The sequence below is a fragment of the Amphiprion ocellaris genome, chromosome 3, assembly GCF_022539595.1.
Source record: "Amphiprion ocellaris isolate individual 3 ecotype Okinawa chromosome 3, ASM2253959v1, whole genome shotgun sequence".
In the NCBI taxonomy this organism is placed as follows: domain Eukaryota; kingdom Metazoa; phylum Chordata; class Actinopteri; family Pomacentridae; genus Amphiprion; species Amphiprion ocellaris.
In genome coordinates, this window is record NC_072768.1 from 4,406,801 (window position 1) to 4,425,813 (window position 19,013).

A 19,013-nucleotide genomic window follows, 5' to 3' on the forward strand; every position below is an offset into this window, starting at 1 on the left:
TGCGGATCTCAGAGCAGCACCTGAAAGCAGCATCACTCACCTCACACACGTTTTATTGCTGAGCAGAACCCGCAGCTCCAAAAGAGACTGTTAATGGGTGTTCATTTCTCCCGGTAACGATGAACCGGGAGCTCGGACGGTCGGTGAGCGTAACGTGGAGCAGCGGGCCGCTTGTTGCGCAGCTCCCAGATCAGCTGGCAGCAGATGTGAGCGAGTTTTGTTGAGGCAGGCGTGTTGACAGCAGCAGTAAAGCAGCAAGTGAAGGTAGGAAGCTGCAATATGCGACCAGATGCAGCCTGACACTGGAATGAATGAACCCGCAGCACGTTTTCTAACCGGGACCGAGTAAAGGAGCGAAGTTGGCTCTCGGAAACCACTTTCTCCGCTCGAATACGCCTTTTTTTGGGCAAGATATTTCCCTCCACTCTCCTGGAGAATCGACGATCAGGATCCTATATGATGAAGTTTAAGCCCAACCAGACCAGGACGTACGACGGTGAAGGGTTCAAGAGAAGAGCTGCGTGTTTGTGCTTCAGGAACGACTCGGAGGACGAGGTAAGGGCTTGAAGTTCAAGTGTTTGCAGGAGGAGAGGGCATTTATTAACGGGCTCTATTTTTGACACGTTGCACGCAGCTTGCTTTATCAGGTTCACTTTAATGGTGCGTTCACGTGTCCTGATGCCTTAGATCGAGGTTTCTAGCCAGAGATGAGCATAACTTGGCCGAGGGAGTGTTTCTGCAGCCTGAACCCAGCAGGAGACCATCCTCCTTTTCTATTATAGTCCAGGAGGACACCCAGATAACCCATAATTCATAGAGGCATCCTTATTGTGTCTGCATGAACCAGTGACACTCAAGAATTCATTTGATGACATGCGTCTGATATTGAATGTGATTATAAACTTTAGTGCTGTGACCCATAAATACCCTTCTGTCATTATTAAATGTTGCATCTTCATCCCTTGAAAGAGGTTGTTTGTTTCCTGACCTGCGCTGGCATCAGCTGATGTGTTCGCAGTCATTCAGGACTGTTGCTGCTGCATCTGCACTACTTTTTGCTTTTTGGAGGATGATTGCTGCAGTTTTTGTCGTGTTCATTCATATTTAGTTTGCATTTAGGTATGGGCCATGCAATAAGACACACACACACTCAGGGTATTTGTTTATTTTGTTATTAGAGCTTGAAATCTCCAGGCCAAGAATGCATATTATTATAAAGTCACAAAAGATTATAAAACCAAGCATGGCAATAGTAGACAGGATGAGAGTAACAAACAACTAAGGGGTTAAATACACAAAACTAAATTCCTCTTAGGAGGAGCAGTTGCACCCTTCAGTTTCACATCTTTAAATCAGGGCTTTGTGAGACAAAATCACAAAACTGTAGTCTTCCTGAATCTTATTCCAAGTTCAGAGCAAATCCTCAGTGCCCCGGATAGCAGCCATTTAGGTGAGTGAGAATTATAGCCGTAAGTGATGGAAAACTGCACAAATAAGATGACAAGTTTACCCAGAGTTGCTTTGTAAAATGAAATATACCAGTGCTGCTTCCTCCTTAGGCTTAATGAAGAGTATGAGACCAAATTATAATGAGCTGGATAACACACACATACACACACACACACACACACAAAATAAAGAGTCTCGGCAATGAGGAGTAGAAGCAGAGCCTTACATTTAGATAATGTCTCCACTGCCCATCATTAATAATCCCCCAGCTCAGCCTTTATTTATTTATTTATTTATTTTATTTTATTTTATTTATTTATTTTTTTTTTTTTACAAAGTCTGTCATTTGTTTAATGAAGTCACCACATGATGTCTGAATGCTAGTGATACATTAAATCTCTGAGCAAGCTCTAGAAAAGAGCATAAATTTGGTTTTCTTAGCACTATATGAGAAAATGTGGCTGGGTCAATATATAACTGAAGGACTTTTGAAGTCCATGGGATATATCTTGCATACATTATTATTTAAAGTAAAAAAAAAAAAAGATGTTTTTTATGTTAATGTTTTTACAAATTCCATAATTATTTATTATGGAAACAATCACTTATTAATAAAAAATGACTGGATATCACTAAAATGTCAACTAAATAACCACCTAAATTTAAAAACAACCACCTTCTAATTAGCTAAACAATAATAAAATCAGCATATTCAAAAATTGTCTTGATTGTGTTCTTTTCATTAAGTTGAGATAATCATGACAGATATTTCTTTTTTGGTAATATATCAAATTTTATATGGAAAATAACAAATTGTCTGTGTCTCAGCAATCACTTTCAACTAAGTTCCCCATTACAAAAACACCTCTGGTTATAGGCAGCCATGTTGATTTTAGGCCTGAAAACATCAAAAATGTCAACTATGTTAGAAAAAGTCCCACAATTACATATACAATTCTGACAGCACACATTAACACATTTGAATATGACTCATTCTTCAGCAGCTTACGTTGAGTCTTAAAATAACCTTCTAAAGAGCATATGGCATTATGTGTCAAACACTCACTGTTTTATTCTGATGCTCCCCCAGTTGACAGGATGTTTTATTGGGGCAATGATTAATACTTTGAGTTGGTTTTACACAGAGGGCAGGTGTCTCAGATCACAGCATGTCTGCCTAATGACGACAGTCCAGCTCAGGACCGCATGTGATAGGAGGAGTTGTGGGGCTGAGTGGCTGTTACACAGTGTGCTAAACACCAAGTGACCTGTCAGCTGCAATTTATAGAAACAAGGTGCAGGCACTTGCTGTCCCCTGACAGATTTGCTTTCCTGCTCCTTGTATCCTCTTCACTTCCTGCCGCTGCCGCCTTTCATCCTGGCCTCTGTGCTGCTCATGTGTGACACTGAATGAGCTAAAAGTCACTCTGATTGTTGGTGACGGTGCTGGAGGATGATGAAATGGTGTCATGCTCACATGCCTTATTCTCACCGTGTTTGTTTTTGACTTCATGTGGTAAACTATCCGTCCAGTCTGGCTGCCTGGTTGACAGTCACTTCCTCAGCATGTCAGCTGGAGGCCAGAATAACAGGAACAGGTAATGCTGGAGGTGAATGTAGGGTAAATGGTAGATATGATTATTTCACATCACAGAAAAAGCTTATACGGATTCCTTGTCATTACAACAAGAAAAAACATTATTATCTCTATTATCATCCTTCTGTAGCTGTCTTACAACATGTTGTAAATGTGCGGCTGGCTGTATGTAACAAATCTCTCAGATATTTCCAAATCTGTGACTTTTGCTGATTGATATGGTTCAAAATCAGGATCACAATAGTGAAAGATACAACAATTAACAGTAAATTAGGGATATCGAGGCCGATATTTGGCATTTTTCTGATTATCAGTACTGGTATTTTTATTGACCGATTATTGATAAATGAAATGTGCTACTTCAGGTCTAATGCAGCCTCCTCTCTCTGTCTGTGGTCACTCTGTGGTCTCCGAAATGTCTCTAAAGCTGAGACAAAACAAACAACACAAACCAGGAAATCCTCTCACAGTAACTAATGCTACGCTAATGGCTAGCAGCTAAACAGAAGACAGCCACAGATTCACCAGAAACAGAATCTAGAAAACAATAATTAATAATGCTTTAAGATATGGACCTTAGTGGGCAATAAAAGTGAAAAATCAAGAAAATGGAGAACAGCAGAAGTAACTGACGGAGACGAACTGATTAATCTCAGTCGATCCCACATAAACAGAGGAGAGCATCTTAATTTAATCACTTCTATTTCTATTTTACATATTCATTTATAGTCACCCTTATTAATTAAAAATTCTAATTATGAATGACAGGTTCTTTGCTACCACATGCTGTTAAAACATTACATTTAATGTATATCGGTTCCAAACATCAGTTATTGGCCTTTCTGGATTACCAATAATTGGCATCGGTATCGGCCCTAAAAAAAACCAAACCAAAACAAAACATATCGGTCAGTCAGTACAGTAGATACCCCAGTATGGCCAAATAATGCTGACAAGAGCCTGAGAAGTTGATTTAGTTAGTTTTTGATAACTCTTTGCTCAGATTTATTAATTTGTATAATATATTTTGTACAGTTACTCAGTATGTTCATGTCAACAGTATATTTTGACTGAATACTGAATTGTCACCCAAGACTCTTGAGATCCAGTCTGAACGCAGAGCTGAAAACTGTAACAATAGCAGAAATTCATATTATTTTGGCAAATCATTTGGCAAAAAAAATGCATATGAAGCTTTAAGTTCTTGCGTCAAGACAGATCCTTCATGTAGCACATTGTGACTATAATCTCAGTTCTCATTGAATCGTCTGGGTTGTGATCAGATTGTACTGATGTTGAGGATGTGCCCACTCCTCGTTCTGAACTCTCTCTGAGGTGTGTGTGCTGCCCGCTGAGGTCATTAACCTCCTCTGCTAAGCTCTTTTGTTTTCATATGGAGAAGCAAACGCTGATCCAGTGGTTTTTTTTGAAAAGCCCCTTTGGCTGCATGCGACTGGCTGTGTATGTGCGAGTGCCTACGTGTTTCTCATGATGTTTGTGTGAAATTGCGCATGCATGTGTGCGTGTTGTGTGTATTTGTGCCAGTGAGGCTACTGGCAGTGATCCTACAGTCCCCCGGGGGCCCTGCACAGATAGTTTAATGGGCAGGGATTCAGAGGAGACTCATCACTGCTCTCATCCTCTGCAGCTATTAATTTGCCACCTCGTCACCCACCACCGTGCAGAAAACTCTGCACAACGCTTTAGTGTGACACACCTTGTAACATTACTACTGGGTATTAAACACACTACTGCAGCCTTATATTTGTAAGAACTTTAGTTCACTGTAGAGATCTGTCTTTACTTTGAAACTGGTTAATAATTGTGGAAATATTTATCTATAATCTGCTCTGACTCAGTATATTGAGTCCCTTCCGAGAACATAAAAACTTGCGGTGAATACTTTTCATTTGCGCTGTATTGCAGCGTAATTGACAGAAATGTTTTCTTTAACATCGTATGAAATTGCATTTTTCTATCAGTCCAGTAGTTGCATGCAACAAAGCTAATGCCTTATTATGTCTTGGATTTAAAATTGCATTATAAGGAGCAGAAAAGTGCAACAAATGGGGTAAAGTTCTTGTTCTGCAGGTCTTGCTGAGCGTCTCCTGCAGATTCAGGTCACTGAATGAGATATCACATGACAGTGAAATTACTTGTACCTTCTAACTTAGCCTGTTATTCACACATAAATATTGACAGAGCTGCCAGTGATAAAAATAAGTCATGTGGTCTCCGGAGGGTTTGTAAATGCAGGAACGGAGAAAGAGTCACACCTACATGCATTTAAGCATTTATATCAATCATCCGAGACCTGTAAACAGGTGAACAGGACCTCTTTTCTGAGTTTTAGGTTGTAGTTTTATAGTGCGGTAATTCTTGATGAAGCTGATGACTATAAAAAGCTCTGCTTGCATTGAGACGCTGAATGAAGTTCTTTCTGAGTCTCTAAGGTTTCTTGTGGGTTTCGTCTTCCTGGTTTGACCTGGTTAGAGAATGAGTTACAGCAAAGTGTTGCACAGCATGAAGTTTCACTCATCGCAGTCATTTCTGTGCAATTGAGACCATCTTTGATTACAGTGAAGATGTTACCATTAGTGCTGTGCACAGATCTGCCATGCTCCCACTATCGGGTCTCAGCAGGAATGCAGACACATCTTAGCACTGTGTAACCTCAGCTGAGCCAGTTGTGTTTGACTGGAGTGTTAAGTATGCAAAGAGCTGATTTTGGGTGCCGGTTTTGAATCAGCCCATGAGAGGAGTGATCCACTGCTGGAGAATGAGAAAGCTGCACGTGTCTGGTTAGCTCAAGGCAGGATTCAGAAAGTCCTCCCACGTGGGCTTAATGTGGGTCAGTGTGATGCCAGATAGGGTTTAGGGTCAAGTGACTGCATCACTAAAGGGGCACCGTGCTCAAAAAACACCAAACTGCATGAGTGTGAGGTCAGTTAAATATAGCGTGTAGCTTTAGGTCGATTCTTTGGATTAGTCTGCTGATTTTTCAGTTATACTTCTTGATATTTTTAATGTTTTATCACTGGTAATCTAAAGGTGGCTGCACTGAATGAGTTTTTTTTCTTATTCCTGCATTAAAAGCACCTAAAAACATGCTGATGCATGAAATACACTGGTGACTCTCATTCCCTTCTTTTTATGATGTGTCAAAGAGTTTGACTTGCATAGCAGCCCATTGCATACTGCACTCATGTTACATTAAGAAAATGAAGTTAATGATTGGCATGATATGTGAGATGTTCGCTATACCAAAGAGCACCTCGCTTGACCATCACCAGGCAGCTAGGTGACCGTTGCCATTATCGTGTTTTTCGCGCCCTAAACTCGGCTGCAAACGCCTGACGGAGGCCTCTGTCTTTGGCAGGTGCTGCTGGTGAGCAGCAGTCGACATCCAGACCAATGGATTGTGCCTGGAGGAGGAATGGAGCCTAACGAGGAGCCCTGTGGAGCCGCCGTCAGGGAGGTGTATGAGGAGGTGAGCTTATCCTACAGACACACAAACTGTTTAATTATAGACGGCATACAACTTATGTCACTGCCTCACATTTTCCAAAGAATACTCTATGTAATGAGACTGATTTAACATGTTTCACAGTGTTGACAGCACATTGTGAAAAGCAACTTTCTGAGACTTGGTATTTGCTTGAGACTGGTCATTTTTCAAGGGCTCTATTCAACCAATGGCAATATTGATCGACTAAAACTGTACCTTCTCTTCAACCAATTGCCTGGAGAAGAACTAAATCTGCCACAGCACACTGAGTGCGCTCTACCTGCTAGTCAAATTACTGTGAACGAATTATAAATAAACATGCAAAGCTTGTATTTGTGGCATCTTAAATCGTTTTAACCTTGTTGGTTTATACTGACATGATAACAGACTCAGAGCAGCACCTGCCCATGTACATATGATTCCTGAATACAGAACTATATCAGCTGATGATCCTAGCACTAAAACTGTTGGAGGATATAAAACAGACAAGTTAGCCGACTGTCTCTTAGATGGTCTGGCATGCTGGTTGTTGAGCTGTGATATGCAAACTCATCGAAGATTATGATCAAGTTTTTGGGTGTCTTTTATTTTTCAAATAAAATGCAGCCACACCAATGACTTCTTTGACATGATGTCAATTAGTTTGGAGCCAAATCTAAGTAGGTGTTGAGTAAATGTTAAATAATTTAGATTTAGTAGCCTTCATTAGGTTGGGTGAGTTCAAATTTGTGAAAAAAGCAGGCAATCTAAAGTTGATGTAGCGCTTTTGTACTTACAAAGTATGACTCATGAGGGCAGAAAGACCAACCAGTCAGCCGGTCAACCTACAGACTACAGATCTATATTTTTCGAAGACTTGTTTATATTTGAAATAGGTGTAATACTGTCCTATGATAGTAAGGAAAAGGAACTTTATTGTTCGTGTGCTTGTTCAGTTGTGGGAATTTCATGTGAGCCGTTTAGATCAGTCGATGTTTTCACCAGCTATAATGTTGTGAAGTCAAAAAGTGTGGTGTGGAAGTTTATTTGCAAAAAAGCAGATGTTGGAATTTCCCACTAACACATGGATTTGTCGATACACACAACTCAGGGCTGCATTGCCAAGTCACTACAGCTCTTATATATATATAAAAAAATAGGCTAAGATTGCAATTACTGTGATTTACAATGCAGTAAAGCCTGCAGAACCACTGATGTGATCCTTTAACCTACATGACATCAGCAAAAATTGCTGTGTAATTGTAATTGCCAGGTCAGCCTTGCATACTCTGAAGATAATTTACGCAGCTGTATTTTCAGTTTGATAGGCTGCAGGCGCAAATCATCATAAACCGAGAGTGACCACAGTAAACCACTGACAGCAGTGTCGTCGCTGTTCACAGTTTGAAATACTCCTGCTGTTTTACATGTAAAATCTGGATGAGGCACAGAACTATTTGGCAATGGTGCATAAATGGCCAGTTAATTGTTCTGTGGCTTAGTAAAGTAGGTTGCTGGTTGCTGGCCAGAGTGTTTACAGCGGAGTGAGCTGTGAGCTTCTGCTGTGGATAGAAGTGTGCTGACAGCTTTGAAGTATGGCAGTGACATTTGGGAAGGGTTTCCAGTTACACACATCCTGCGCCTCACGTACCAGACGTGTACCTGGATATAGACGAGCTGCGAGCCGACCACTGTGCCAAGTTAACAATTAAAATCGTAATGTTTAATCCCCTGCTGTCAGGTGCAACACATCAGCCGCCATCAGTGACACGTCAGTGGTAGTTTTATTTTGTGGAAATGTGTGAAATTCATCAATCCTATTAGGCAGTTATGAGTTGTTTAATAAGTTATTTTTGAATAGGCACTTGTGCTTTCAAATACGACTGTTTCTGTCATCTTAGAAAACAAATCAAACAACATGTTTTTATGAGGCTTGCATTTTTTAAGTTTAAATCATGTTAATTTCTGAAATATTAGTACAATAGTTGTGTAAAACTGCATTTGTCTCTGTCTTTTGTTGGGGTTCCAGATATGATGGTTCTAAAATGAGAAGACAAGTCTGAAATATGCCTCACATACCATTAGTGTCCACTGACTTAGACCATGTTCCCATTCAATACCCCTCTTCCCACCCCACAGACACTCAAGAGACTCTAGCAGAAGAGTGTATGAGTCACTTCCTTCATTTTGATGCAGGAAGTGATATCTTAAACAGTTTTTTTCATAAAATGTAATATTTATTTTGCTAGATGAAGTTGCTGCAGGGTTCTAATCTTTTGTGTTTGTGAGTAAAAAGGTTGAGATGAAGCTCCTCTACTAATGACACATCGTCTCAGGGAGTTGTGTATTTATGAGCTTCACCTCCTGAACCCCCACTCACCTTCACTCACTGTGGGCTCATTTTTCCCTGCAATATAAAGTCCCACTCCTCTACGGAAACAACACAGCTGTGGCTAGAAGTAGAAGGAGCTCAAACATGTCTCCTGTGAATTATGACAAAGTTCGAATGCCATAAATTATATATATGTATATATGTATAAAAGATAATAAAGAAAGTTATTTGATTACTTTCTTTTGATAAAAAAATTGCAAACACCTGGAATCAACATGTAGATCTTTTTTCCAAGTACCCACAAGTGTTCCAATATTGAAAAAAAATGGGGGCTCCCGATAGTATAGATAATTTACCACTTACATTTTGATTTGGTGTAAGCACTGCCTGCACTTCAGCCCAGTTCAGCTGGAAAGTTGCAGAATTTTTGTCACATGACTGTTGGCTGCAGGTAAATCAGTAATAACTCCACGGCTATGTCAAGGAGCACAGAATTTTTGTTTTTTTACAGAATTTGGTTCCAGCAAATGCTTTGTTTTTTTCAAATTTTTAGATGAGACCTGTCTAATAAAGTGATTCGGATGAAATATCATGATTGTAAGTTCAAATTTGAATAATTTTATCTGTGAAACCAAAAGTCAGACATGGGAAGTTCAGGGACAGTTTGAAAGTTGAAAATCTGACGATTCTGAACCTATTTGCTGTAAGATTCTGTGCAGGTTAGGAACCAAAGCTGAAGATATTATTGAGCTGGTGATGTTTCTACAGCTAAGTTCAGTGGCGTCCCTCCCCTAAAGTAACTCTGTACCAAACTGTGCATAAGCAGAAATGGATCCAAACTCGTGCATCGTACTCAGGTTAAGCCCCTTTTGTCTCGTCACTCTGTCATTCGCACTATGTTTAGGCCTACCTGGTCATCTCTGCTATGCTGTCTCCTAGGCACGTGGTACTGAGCCACTGGGTTTCCTGCCCTAAATAAGAAAAATGTTGACCTGAGAATATCCAAGCACGTTAGGACAGAGACAAGCTGTTCTTACTACCAGGCCACAGGCTCTCACTGCGCTGTAGCTGTATGAGCCTTTAGTTTGGGGAATTTATCAGTCCTGATGTACTGAAGTAAATAAAATAACTTAATAAAACTCAAATGTTAGTACATTAAATAACTTTGTGTTCTCTTCATGTCTGCAGGCTGGTGTGAAGGGAAAGCTCGGCAGACTACTTGGGATTTTTGAGGTATGTTTATTAGAATATCATGGGAAAAAATATGGCTAGAAATATGGCAGTTGTGATTGTTTATATGGAAGTTTTGCCAGCATTGTGTTTGCCACAGCTTTTATCAGTGATTTAAAGTCGTAAACTCTCCATCTAAACCTTTGCAGCACAATCAAGACAGAAAGCACAGGACTTATGTCTATACCCTGATAGTAACAGAGATGCTGGAAGACTGGGAGGACTCTGTCAACATTGGTACGCCTCTTTTTTTTCCCTTTATTTTACCAGGTAAGATCAGTTGAAAACAATTTCTTATTCACAACGATGACCTGGCAAGAGGCCCCAGCAGGAAGAAAGATAACAAATAAACAATACATATACAAAAAAGGATGCACAAGTGTTTAATCAGAGATTAAAAACAACCTAGATTGATGCTAGCAATTGAGTGAAAACAGTCAGTATGTGCAACGGTCAGCTAGGGTCTGCTGCTTAAACATGTAAAGTGATGGAAGAGATGACAGTTTCAGAGATTTTTGGAGGGAATTCCAATCGATTGCTGCAGCAAAGCGAAAGGAATTCCGGCCAAAGACAGTGCGAACCTTGGGGATAGAGAGTGTTATGAAATCATTGGACCTCAGGGGTAGTTTTTATGGGAGGGGTGTAGGAGGTTGGAGAGGTACTGAGGTGTCTTCCCAGATAGGGTCTAGTAGATGAGTAAAGAGCATCTGTGTCCCTGTTTGTCATATTATTTAAAAAAAAACAAAAAAAAAAAACATGCTTCCATTTTTGAAGTACGTGACCTCAGAAGCTAATTTTGGCTCCTTCACCAGAAATAAGTTCTTGTAGGCATCTGGCGTAATTGTCCACCATCCTCTGAAGTCAGCTTTTTTGGCAATTTTGACCGCTTCAATGCAAAACTTAGTCAGCTGCAAGATGTTTGAGGGGTTTAATTTCTGTTCTGCCTGTTTGAAATCTCCCCACAACATTTTAACGGGATTCAAATCTGGGCTTTAACTAGACCATTCCATGACTCTCAAGCCATTCTTTGCTGGATTTGCAATCAAAGCAGCCCAAAACCAAAACATTTCCACCAATGTGCTTCGCAAGTGATGTGAGGTTCGTCTCCTATAAAGCTGTCTTTGGTCTGCACGAACATGGCAGCTGTTACTGTGACCAAACAACTGTCTTTGCTTCATCTGTACATTGTTCCAATTTATTCACAAACTGTAATTTTTCTGCAATGTTCTTTTTGGACAGCAAAGACTTTTTTCCTGGTACAACTTTCTCACAGGTCAAAGAATCGCTTGCAGATCTTGTGGTTAAAATTTTCAGGTCCCTGCTAACTTTTATCATTTTTTTAAATACGTTTTTTTCTTTACTCTGCTCTGCATTAGCTGAGGACTTCAGTACTTTAAAATTGACAATCACTTGAAATCTATGCCAATTGTAGATGATTTCTGTTCCAGTGGAGTGATTTGTTTCAAATTACTTGGAATTTTTTTAAATTTCTTGCCAGACTCATCAGCAACCACAGCTTTTTGTCTTAAACCTCTGAAAGTCATTTAGCTGCAAATCGTTACACACTAATCTCAAAGAATTTAGACACTGATCAGTCTACAGTTGGATAAATAGTCTATTCTCCCTAGAAGTGATGACTACAAAAACACAACACAGCATAAGAAGCATAAAAAACAAGAACCTAGAGTAACAGCTAAACAAGACAAGCTGATTGAGAATTTTATTTTGAATTTCCAAATCATGGTTACAACCTGCGTACTACTATCTAATGCTAATACTAATATCTTATTGTCAATGCGATGAAATGTTAATATCATGCTACAGAGAGACAGGAGCAGCAGCTTGTTGCAAATCAAACTTCTCTAAACTCCTATCTTTACAAAGTTCTTCATCCATTTTCACACTCCTACTTCTCAGGTGAATAAGTCATGAGGTCCCTATTATTTCATCACGTACGCAGTTATGAGAAGATACCTCTACAGCCAGCATTTTATTATGAGATACAAATAAAAACAATTTAATATTCTAGTTTTTTTCCTTCATATAAAGGACCAATCTGCAAGACCTGGATAGGTTACACTGCCATATAAAAAACACAAGATACAACATGGATAGTGAGCTCTTATAAGGGACAATGTCAGAGCTTAAAATTATAGGTAGTGAAATTACCTTGAAAACAGTCTCATGCTCATAAAGGTAAAGTCAGCGCTGAAACTGTGTTCATGAGTTTACCTTTTGCAAATCATACATCTGCATTTTTTTATGCCGAAAGTTTGTCAAAGAGCATCATTACACTCCACACAGCCTCTTTGAATATATTTTGTGAACTGGTTTTGAATTGTTTGAACACGCAGCGCAACATGTGGCATAAAACCGGGGGCTGCATACCAACATCATTCTGAAGGTGAAGAACAGAGGAGTCAGCATCATGGTGGTGCTTTGCTGCCTCTTGACCTTGACAGCAAAATGATTTGCCAAAGATATCTTACAGAATATTGTCAGGTTGACTGTCTGCCAGCAGAAGCTCATAAATGTTGAGTGATGTAGCCAGACAATGACCAAAAACATCAAAGTAAATCTACTACAGGATGACTTTAAATAAAGAAAATCTGCTGTTTTGTAGAGGCCCAGTCAGAGCGAAGAGTTTAAGTTTAAATAGAGAAACCGTGGTGCCCGTATAGCTCAACACGTTAAGCAGGTGACCCATGTACAAGGCTGGTCCCCAACGCAGCGGCCCGGGTTCGATTCCCGCTCGCGGCCCTTTGCTGCATGTCCTCCCCCAACTCTTCTCCCCTGTTTCCTGTCTCTCTATCACTGCACCTATGAAAATAAAGCCCAAAAAAATAACTTAAAAAAAAAATAGAGAAATCGTGGAATGACCTCAGAGGAGCCATTCACATCACAATGAATGGTCCAAAAAAGCCTCCTGAACGTTGTGTTGGTCTGATTTGCAGACCGTTTGATTTGATTACTGCTGTCAAAGAACCAGTTATTAAATCCCACAATTCCCCTAAAACAGTACGTTTGATAGGTGTATTCAACAAAAACAGTCAGATCACATTCAATTTTCAGTTAACGCGTAAAACCAGGTAGATCCCAAAGGTTCACACACAATTTCTTGCCATTATGTAGTCTGATCTTTACACTTTATAATACAGATATCACATCCCACTATTTGTCTAAGGGGCTTATTCAAAGCAGCTGAATGTGAGGATACGTTTATTTATGCTGTAAAGAGCCTTTGGAGCTCTTAGTCTCCTGAGATGTGGTGGACTTTTCTCTGTTTAGAATGTAATTAAGCCCCCTCAGCCTACTGCAGGAAGGTAAATTAAAGGATCTCCCTGTGGAGATTTCCTATACACAAAGTTTCTGTTTACGTCCAGAGTTTCTCACTGAAACACTTGGTGTGAATATTCTTGAGGTCTAAAAAAAGGCCCAAATTCAGACTATATCCTTCTTAATGAAACACCCGCAAAGCTACTTTATAGGATATGTATGTAAAGTGGTGAAATGTAAAACTTTTGGCGTGTTTTCCAACTTACAGTTGTCTTCTTCCTTGCCCTTGCTGATTCATTGCTGCGCTTCTTTGTGTGTTTCTGCCACCAGCTGTTGTTCAGTGGAACTGCGTGAAGTATGTGGCATGAATTTGTATAGTGTCCAACTGTATGCTTATATTCTCTACTGTTTATTCATTATGCAATCAAAATAGACCTATACCACTACTGGTGCTGAAAAACTCCATGCTGCACCTTTTCACATTTGTGCATATAACATATTGTTGCATATTACGACACACATCATAATATCTCTGTGCACGAGAATACTAGGGTTACTTGGACTGTTCAAACTAATTTAATTTATTTTCTTGTCTTTAAAAGGCTTATAGATTTTTTTTTTTAATTCTTAATTGCAAAACTACAGCACTACTCACAAGCAAATCACAGCAGAGGCTGCGAGCTCGTATTTAAAACTATGCTCAAAATGTCATTAAAACTAAAGCGAGGAAGAGCCCCAGTCATCACTTTGTAAACTGAGTAACTGGGACACAGACATTCATCAGTGAAGTCCAGACACTTGACCTGCAGTGTGCATAGTCCTAAAATACTGACAGAAAAAATGTGACAACAATTTGTTTCCTCTTTTAAATCCACATTAGTTAACCATCACTATATATGTGCACTATCAGAATATTCATATTTTGTCCTATTTTTCTCTCCCAAACATGAGAAACCTAATTTACATGTAAAATTTCATTAACAATAAAAATAGGAATTCCTTTTCTCCCCTTTGCTTGTTTTTGGCCTCATCGCTATACAGTAAAATGTCTGATACACCCTCTAACTTGGATTATAAAAAGGTATGTGATTGCTATTCAAGTGTTATATTTTAAATCCAATATTTCTCCGAGGATACACTAACTCATAACATAAACTATTTCTAACTGCTCTGGAAAATGTGGTTGTGATCATTTACTCCCTTCACCCACAGAAATAGAGTTCAGGCTGCTCAGAAGGGGGAGGAATGTTTACTGTGCCCAGTTGTTTTCCAGTTATCATCACTCAGCTCAGCCCCCCTCCTTATTTGTCCTCTCCTGCCCTGCACAAGGGCTGCGACTGAGCGGAAAGTGTTTGGCACGACTCGTCTAATTTACTCTCCCCTTCTGCTGCAAGGCTTCTGCTGGTGTCCTTCAGTGTGGTTGAACGTCCCCCTGACACCATCTTCTGATTGTCTAAGGTCATGCAGAATTCCTCAGTTTGGATTTGAATAAAGCATAAATAACTTCCAGCTGACAGTTTACTGGACACATCGTTTTTATGGAAGGGTTTGGTGACGTGGGGGCTTCATAAACACTAACTGAGGTATGTTCGTTTCCACTCTGACTTTGGTGCTGCGACGTGTGGTGTCTTATGTTATGCTTTAGCAAATTGTGCAGGTTGAGCAAACACTCACTGATTATTCAGGGATACAGAAACTTTAATTGATTGTGTCACTGGCAAATTAATCTCAATCATTTGTCAGATTAATTCAAATTAAATGCCATAAGGTAGCACAAGACCAGGATTTTTTTGAAACCATAATACATTACTCAGTGGTTTATCTGATACGTCCAAGAAAACTGAAAAATGATCAGCAGTTTCAAGGAACAATGTAGAGCTTACAGTACTTTAGCGAGCAATTTATCAACTGATACCAAGAAATTTCCCACAAATTTTGTGGCTGACTTTTCAGCATGAGAAACACCAGCCAGTAAATATTTGTAAAAGGAAACAATGACCAAGATCTGTTGTGTAGGACTAGATGAGACACCTAAGACTCTGTGGGATGGTCCAGTGAGTGAGTTCATCCTCTGGGTTATCAAGTGGGCGCCCTCCTTCCTCGGTGTTTCGCTGATAGGCCTATAACACCTCCAGAGGGTTCGGCAGTGAATCCCAGCATCCCAGGTTCACCCCTTAGATGCCATCTACTCACCTGAAGGCCCAGGTGGAGTCCTTTCTCTTCATCCACAGCCACTGACTTCCCTTTTCAGCAGCTCTGGAGAGGTCCTTGATCTCCTGCTGGTGGGCCTTCCCATATACGTACTCCCATCACCTGGAGAAGCCTGGATGTTGAGGTGGCTACGAATCCTCTGCAGCCTACTTCGACTGCTCGGATCCTCACCTTCCAGCCTCGCTGTTTTGCATCGGTGGCAAGCTCCATAGACCTCAGCTTCTTGTGCTCATAGACCTCCTTTACTGAGCTCTCCCAGGGCACTGTGAGCTCGATGATGTAAACGTGCCTAAGCAAAGCTGACCATAGCACCAGGTCTGGCTGCAGGCTGGTGGATGCGATATCAGGTGGGAAGCAGAGCTTTTGGTCCAGGCCTACCAGCGTCCACCAATCACAAGGCCCTCTCAACTTCCCAGGATCTGGTCTTGAGGTGGTGAGACAAGCTCGGCCCTCCCCCTCCCAGACATTGTTTCCTGCCCTCGGGTCGATGCGGGTGTAAGGGCGTTAACACTCATCCACTGCGTTTCCAGCACTAGTGCCAGACACTTTAGCAGCTGGTTGTGCCGCCAGATTTAACGGCCTTGAGCGTTACTAACCATAACCGGAGTGAAGGTCTCCAGGCTATCATTTCTGCTGTGCATTCTCCTCCCCTTTCGTTATCTCTGTATTGCTGTTTTCAAAATCCCCTTCACTTTTGCAAACGACAGTCTCCAAACTAGCTACACACTGAAAATGGCACGTTTTGACACATGGTTGGATTGCGCAATAAGGCAGGCTCCTTTGTTTCATCAATTAGCCATTTAATGGCTATGCTGACCTACCCATGACCAAATGTTCCACCAAAGCAAATTTGCCCTCGACACTATTCTACAGGGACACTGTTGCTGCATCCTGGTATTAATGCTCCTTTGAATCCCAATACCAAGCATGTTATCTTAAAAAAATAAATTTTTCAGAGCCAGAAAATGTAACAATTGAGTCATAGGATTTTTAACTTTCCAGCAATCTTTAAACTACCCATCTGTGATGTGCAATTCTGTCAGCAAAATTGACAAAATTGAACAACAAAATTGTATAGTGAATCAAAGTCACTTTATTCTACATGTCAACAAACTGTTTGCTCTGGCCAGACATTGTATTAAAAAACAAAAAACCCTGACTGATTGTAACTGACGCATTTATGACCAACAGTCATGTGACAAAAATTCTGAGGCTATTCAGCCAAACTGGGTTGAACTGCAGACTGTGTTTACACGAGGAGTTAGGATACAAGAAGGGAAACTAATTAAAAATGTATCAAGAGCATGTTGTGCTTGAAAAAATGCAGGACACGTTGATTCCAGGTTTTTTCAAATTTCACAATTAAATAATCAAGGAAATGTAATGATTGTGATGTGCTGTTTGCATAGAGGCATTGAACTATACATTGCAGTGAATAAAAATCATAGGAGCAAAAAATGTCAGAGTTCAGAAATAAAAACAAGTGAGAGCGTTTCTTTTTCCCTCCGTGCAGTGAAATGATATTGGGTGCAGTCAGACCGTTCTACAGCGCTGACAGAGTGCTATGGAGACAGATCTGACTATGAGACTATGAACACCATGTTTGTCATTAGCCATGGACTAAGTAGAGGTGTCATTGAACACAACAGTGAACCTCTACCTGTTTGCTAGTGTAAACCGCATGCCAACAACTTTTCTTGAATGTTCCCGCAGGAAGGAAGAGGAAGTGGTTCAAGGTTGACGAAGCCATCAGGGTGCTGCAGAGCCACAAGCCTGTCCACGCCGAGTATCTACGCAGACTCACGGACACCTGCAGTCCTGCGTGCAGCCCGACTAATGGCAACGCCCCGAGCTCCCAAGTGATGGACAACAACACACCTCACTGTGTTGTTTGCTCCACACAGAGCTCAGATCTGGTCAACAGATAGGAGCATCTTCACCAGCAGGCAGTTCTTCTGAGAGGACATATGATCTGAGATAGACTTTAATTACCAATGCAGCCTCTCCATATGTACAGAACGAACTCCTTGGAATCGAGCTGAACCCCATTTGAAGTGGGAGTGAAGAGTGCCAAAACGTTTTCCACATGTATTTGAGTTTTTACGGATGCTTTTTAACAACCATCACCAGCTAATAGAACAACGTGTCTCTTTAAAAGCTTTAGACGGATTCTCTCAGTGTGCTGCTTATGCAATCTTCTGGTCCTTTTTAGTCTTACATGCTGAATATTTGACTGGCAGTGCACACAGTGTGTTGGTGGTTTCCTGGAGGCCGATACTGGGAAATGTTGGCTCTAGGAGAAAACCGTTTTCCCGCAGTGACTCAGTGCCAAATAATGTCCTTCTGCAAGAAGAGTAGCTACAAGTGTGTGAATCCTTTTATTACGATTCAGTTTTTTGTGAATTATTTTTTTGGTGTAGGTTATGCCTTGTGGGGAATTTTGCGTAAAGAGAGTTGGGGTAGAGTCTACTTTGATGCAACATGTGTGAACAATGTTGTTCCGCCTGTAATTACCACCTTTAAAGTGCACACAGTATCATCTCTAATCATTGGTAACATTGAACTCTGTAATAAACATTAGGAGAATATGTGCACACTGCCCACCACACTGAGATGAAGCCTTAGATAGTCTGGCCTCAGACATCCCTTAATGTGTATTTATGTGATTATATTGTCAGTTCATAGTGTGAAAACTGTAAAACTGAGCAAGTTACAGAAGATTACTACCAATATAAGCTTTTCTATAGTGGAATCAAACCCCAGACAAAGACACTACAAACACACGCTGTATCCAAAACAAATAGTACAGAGACGTGTTATTTCTTAATAACACATCCTCAGACTATTAAGTGCATTTGGCAACTGTGCAGACAATAAGGAGGCCTTGGTTTTATGGGAGAGTTGGTATCGTGTTTTTGTCTGATTCTTTTAAGTGCCTTCACAAACACGACACTAAATTATGTTTAATTTTCAGCTTTCAGCACTGACTTGAAGCACTACAAATGGCCTTTTCTGAAACAAGCCTCTTATTTTTTCAGCTTGGTTAGGATTGGAATTATAGGATGTTCATGTAAATGTGGGTTTGTTGTTACATATGAATGTACAGTATTTAGAGTGCCCTAACTGAATTTATTTATGTTTCATCATGGTCGGTGTGTAGACCAGCCTTTTTCTTTTTTTGGGGGAGTAACAATCTTAAAAAGAGTGGTGCAAATTATGTGATCATTTCCCTAAATTTGACTGTCAGTGGCTAAATTGGAAAGATCACCATTTTTCTATTTGTGCGTGTTAGACTGGAATATTCTGCTGTGCACCATTATGTTGAATATAAAACATTTAAATAAAAAAATTATAATTCTTATTATCGCAGTTTTTCGATGAGAGCATGACAGCACTTGTGTTAAATGTTGACTATCGCCAGTCAGTGCGTC

The 19,013-nt window shown here is 40.3% G+C and overlaps 1 protein-coding gene across 1 annotated transcript; it reads left to right on the forward strand.

The window, feature by feature from the left end:
- nudt4a (nudix (nucleoside diphosphate linked moiety X)-type motif 4a) lies at window positions 1–18,943 on the forward strand. The gene is made up of 5 exons (XM_023269960.3): window positions 1–555; window positions 6,426–6,536; window positions 10,054–10,098; window positions 10,245–10,332; window positions 17,296–18,943. The coding sequence occupies exons 1-5, from the start codon at window positions 457–459 to the stop codon at window positions 17,508–17,510; spliced, it is 558 nt and encodes a 185-aa protein (XP_023125728.1). The 5' UTR covers window positions 1–456; the 3' UTR covers window positions 17,511–18,943.
- Window positions 18,944–19,013: the final 70 nt, after the last annotated feature.

What these genes read in the sequence shown, in the direction of transcription:
- nudt4a (XM_023269960.3), top strand. Translation starts at nt 457, where the DNA reads ATGATGAAGTTTAAGCCCAACCAGACCAGGACGTACGACGGTGAAGGG. An exon ending in GACTACTTGGGATTTTTGAG is followed by an intron (nt 10,099 to 10,244) that starts GTATGTTTATTA and finishes AAACCTTTGCAG; the next exon opens with CACAATCAAGACAGAAAGCA. An exon ending in GGAGGACTCTGTCAACATTG is followed by an intron (nt 10,333 to 17,295) that starts GTACGCCTCTTT and finishes ATGTTCCCGCAG; the next exon opens with GAAGGAAGAGGAAGTGGTTC.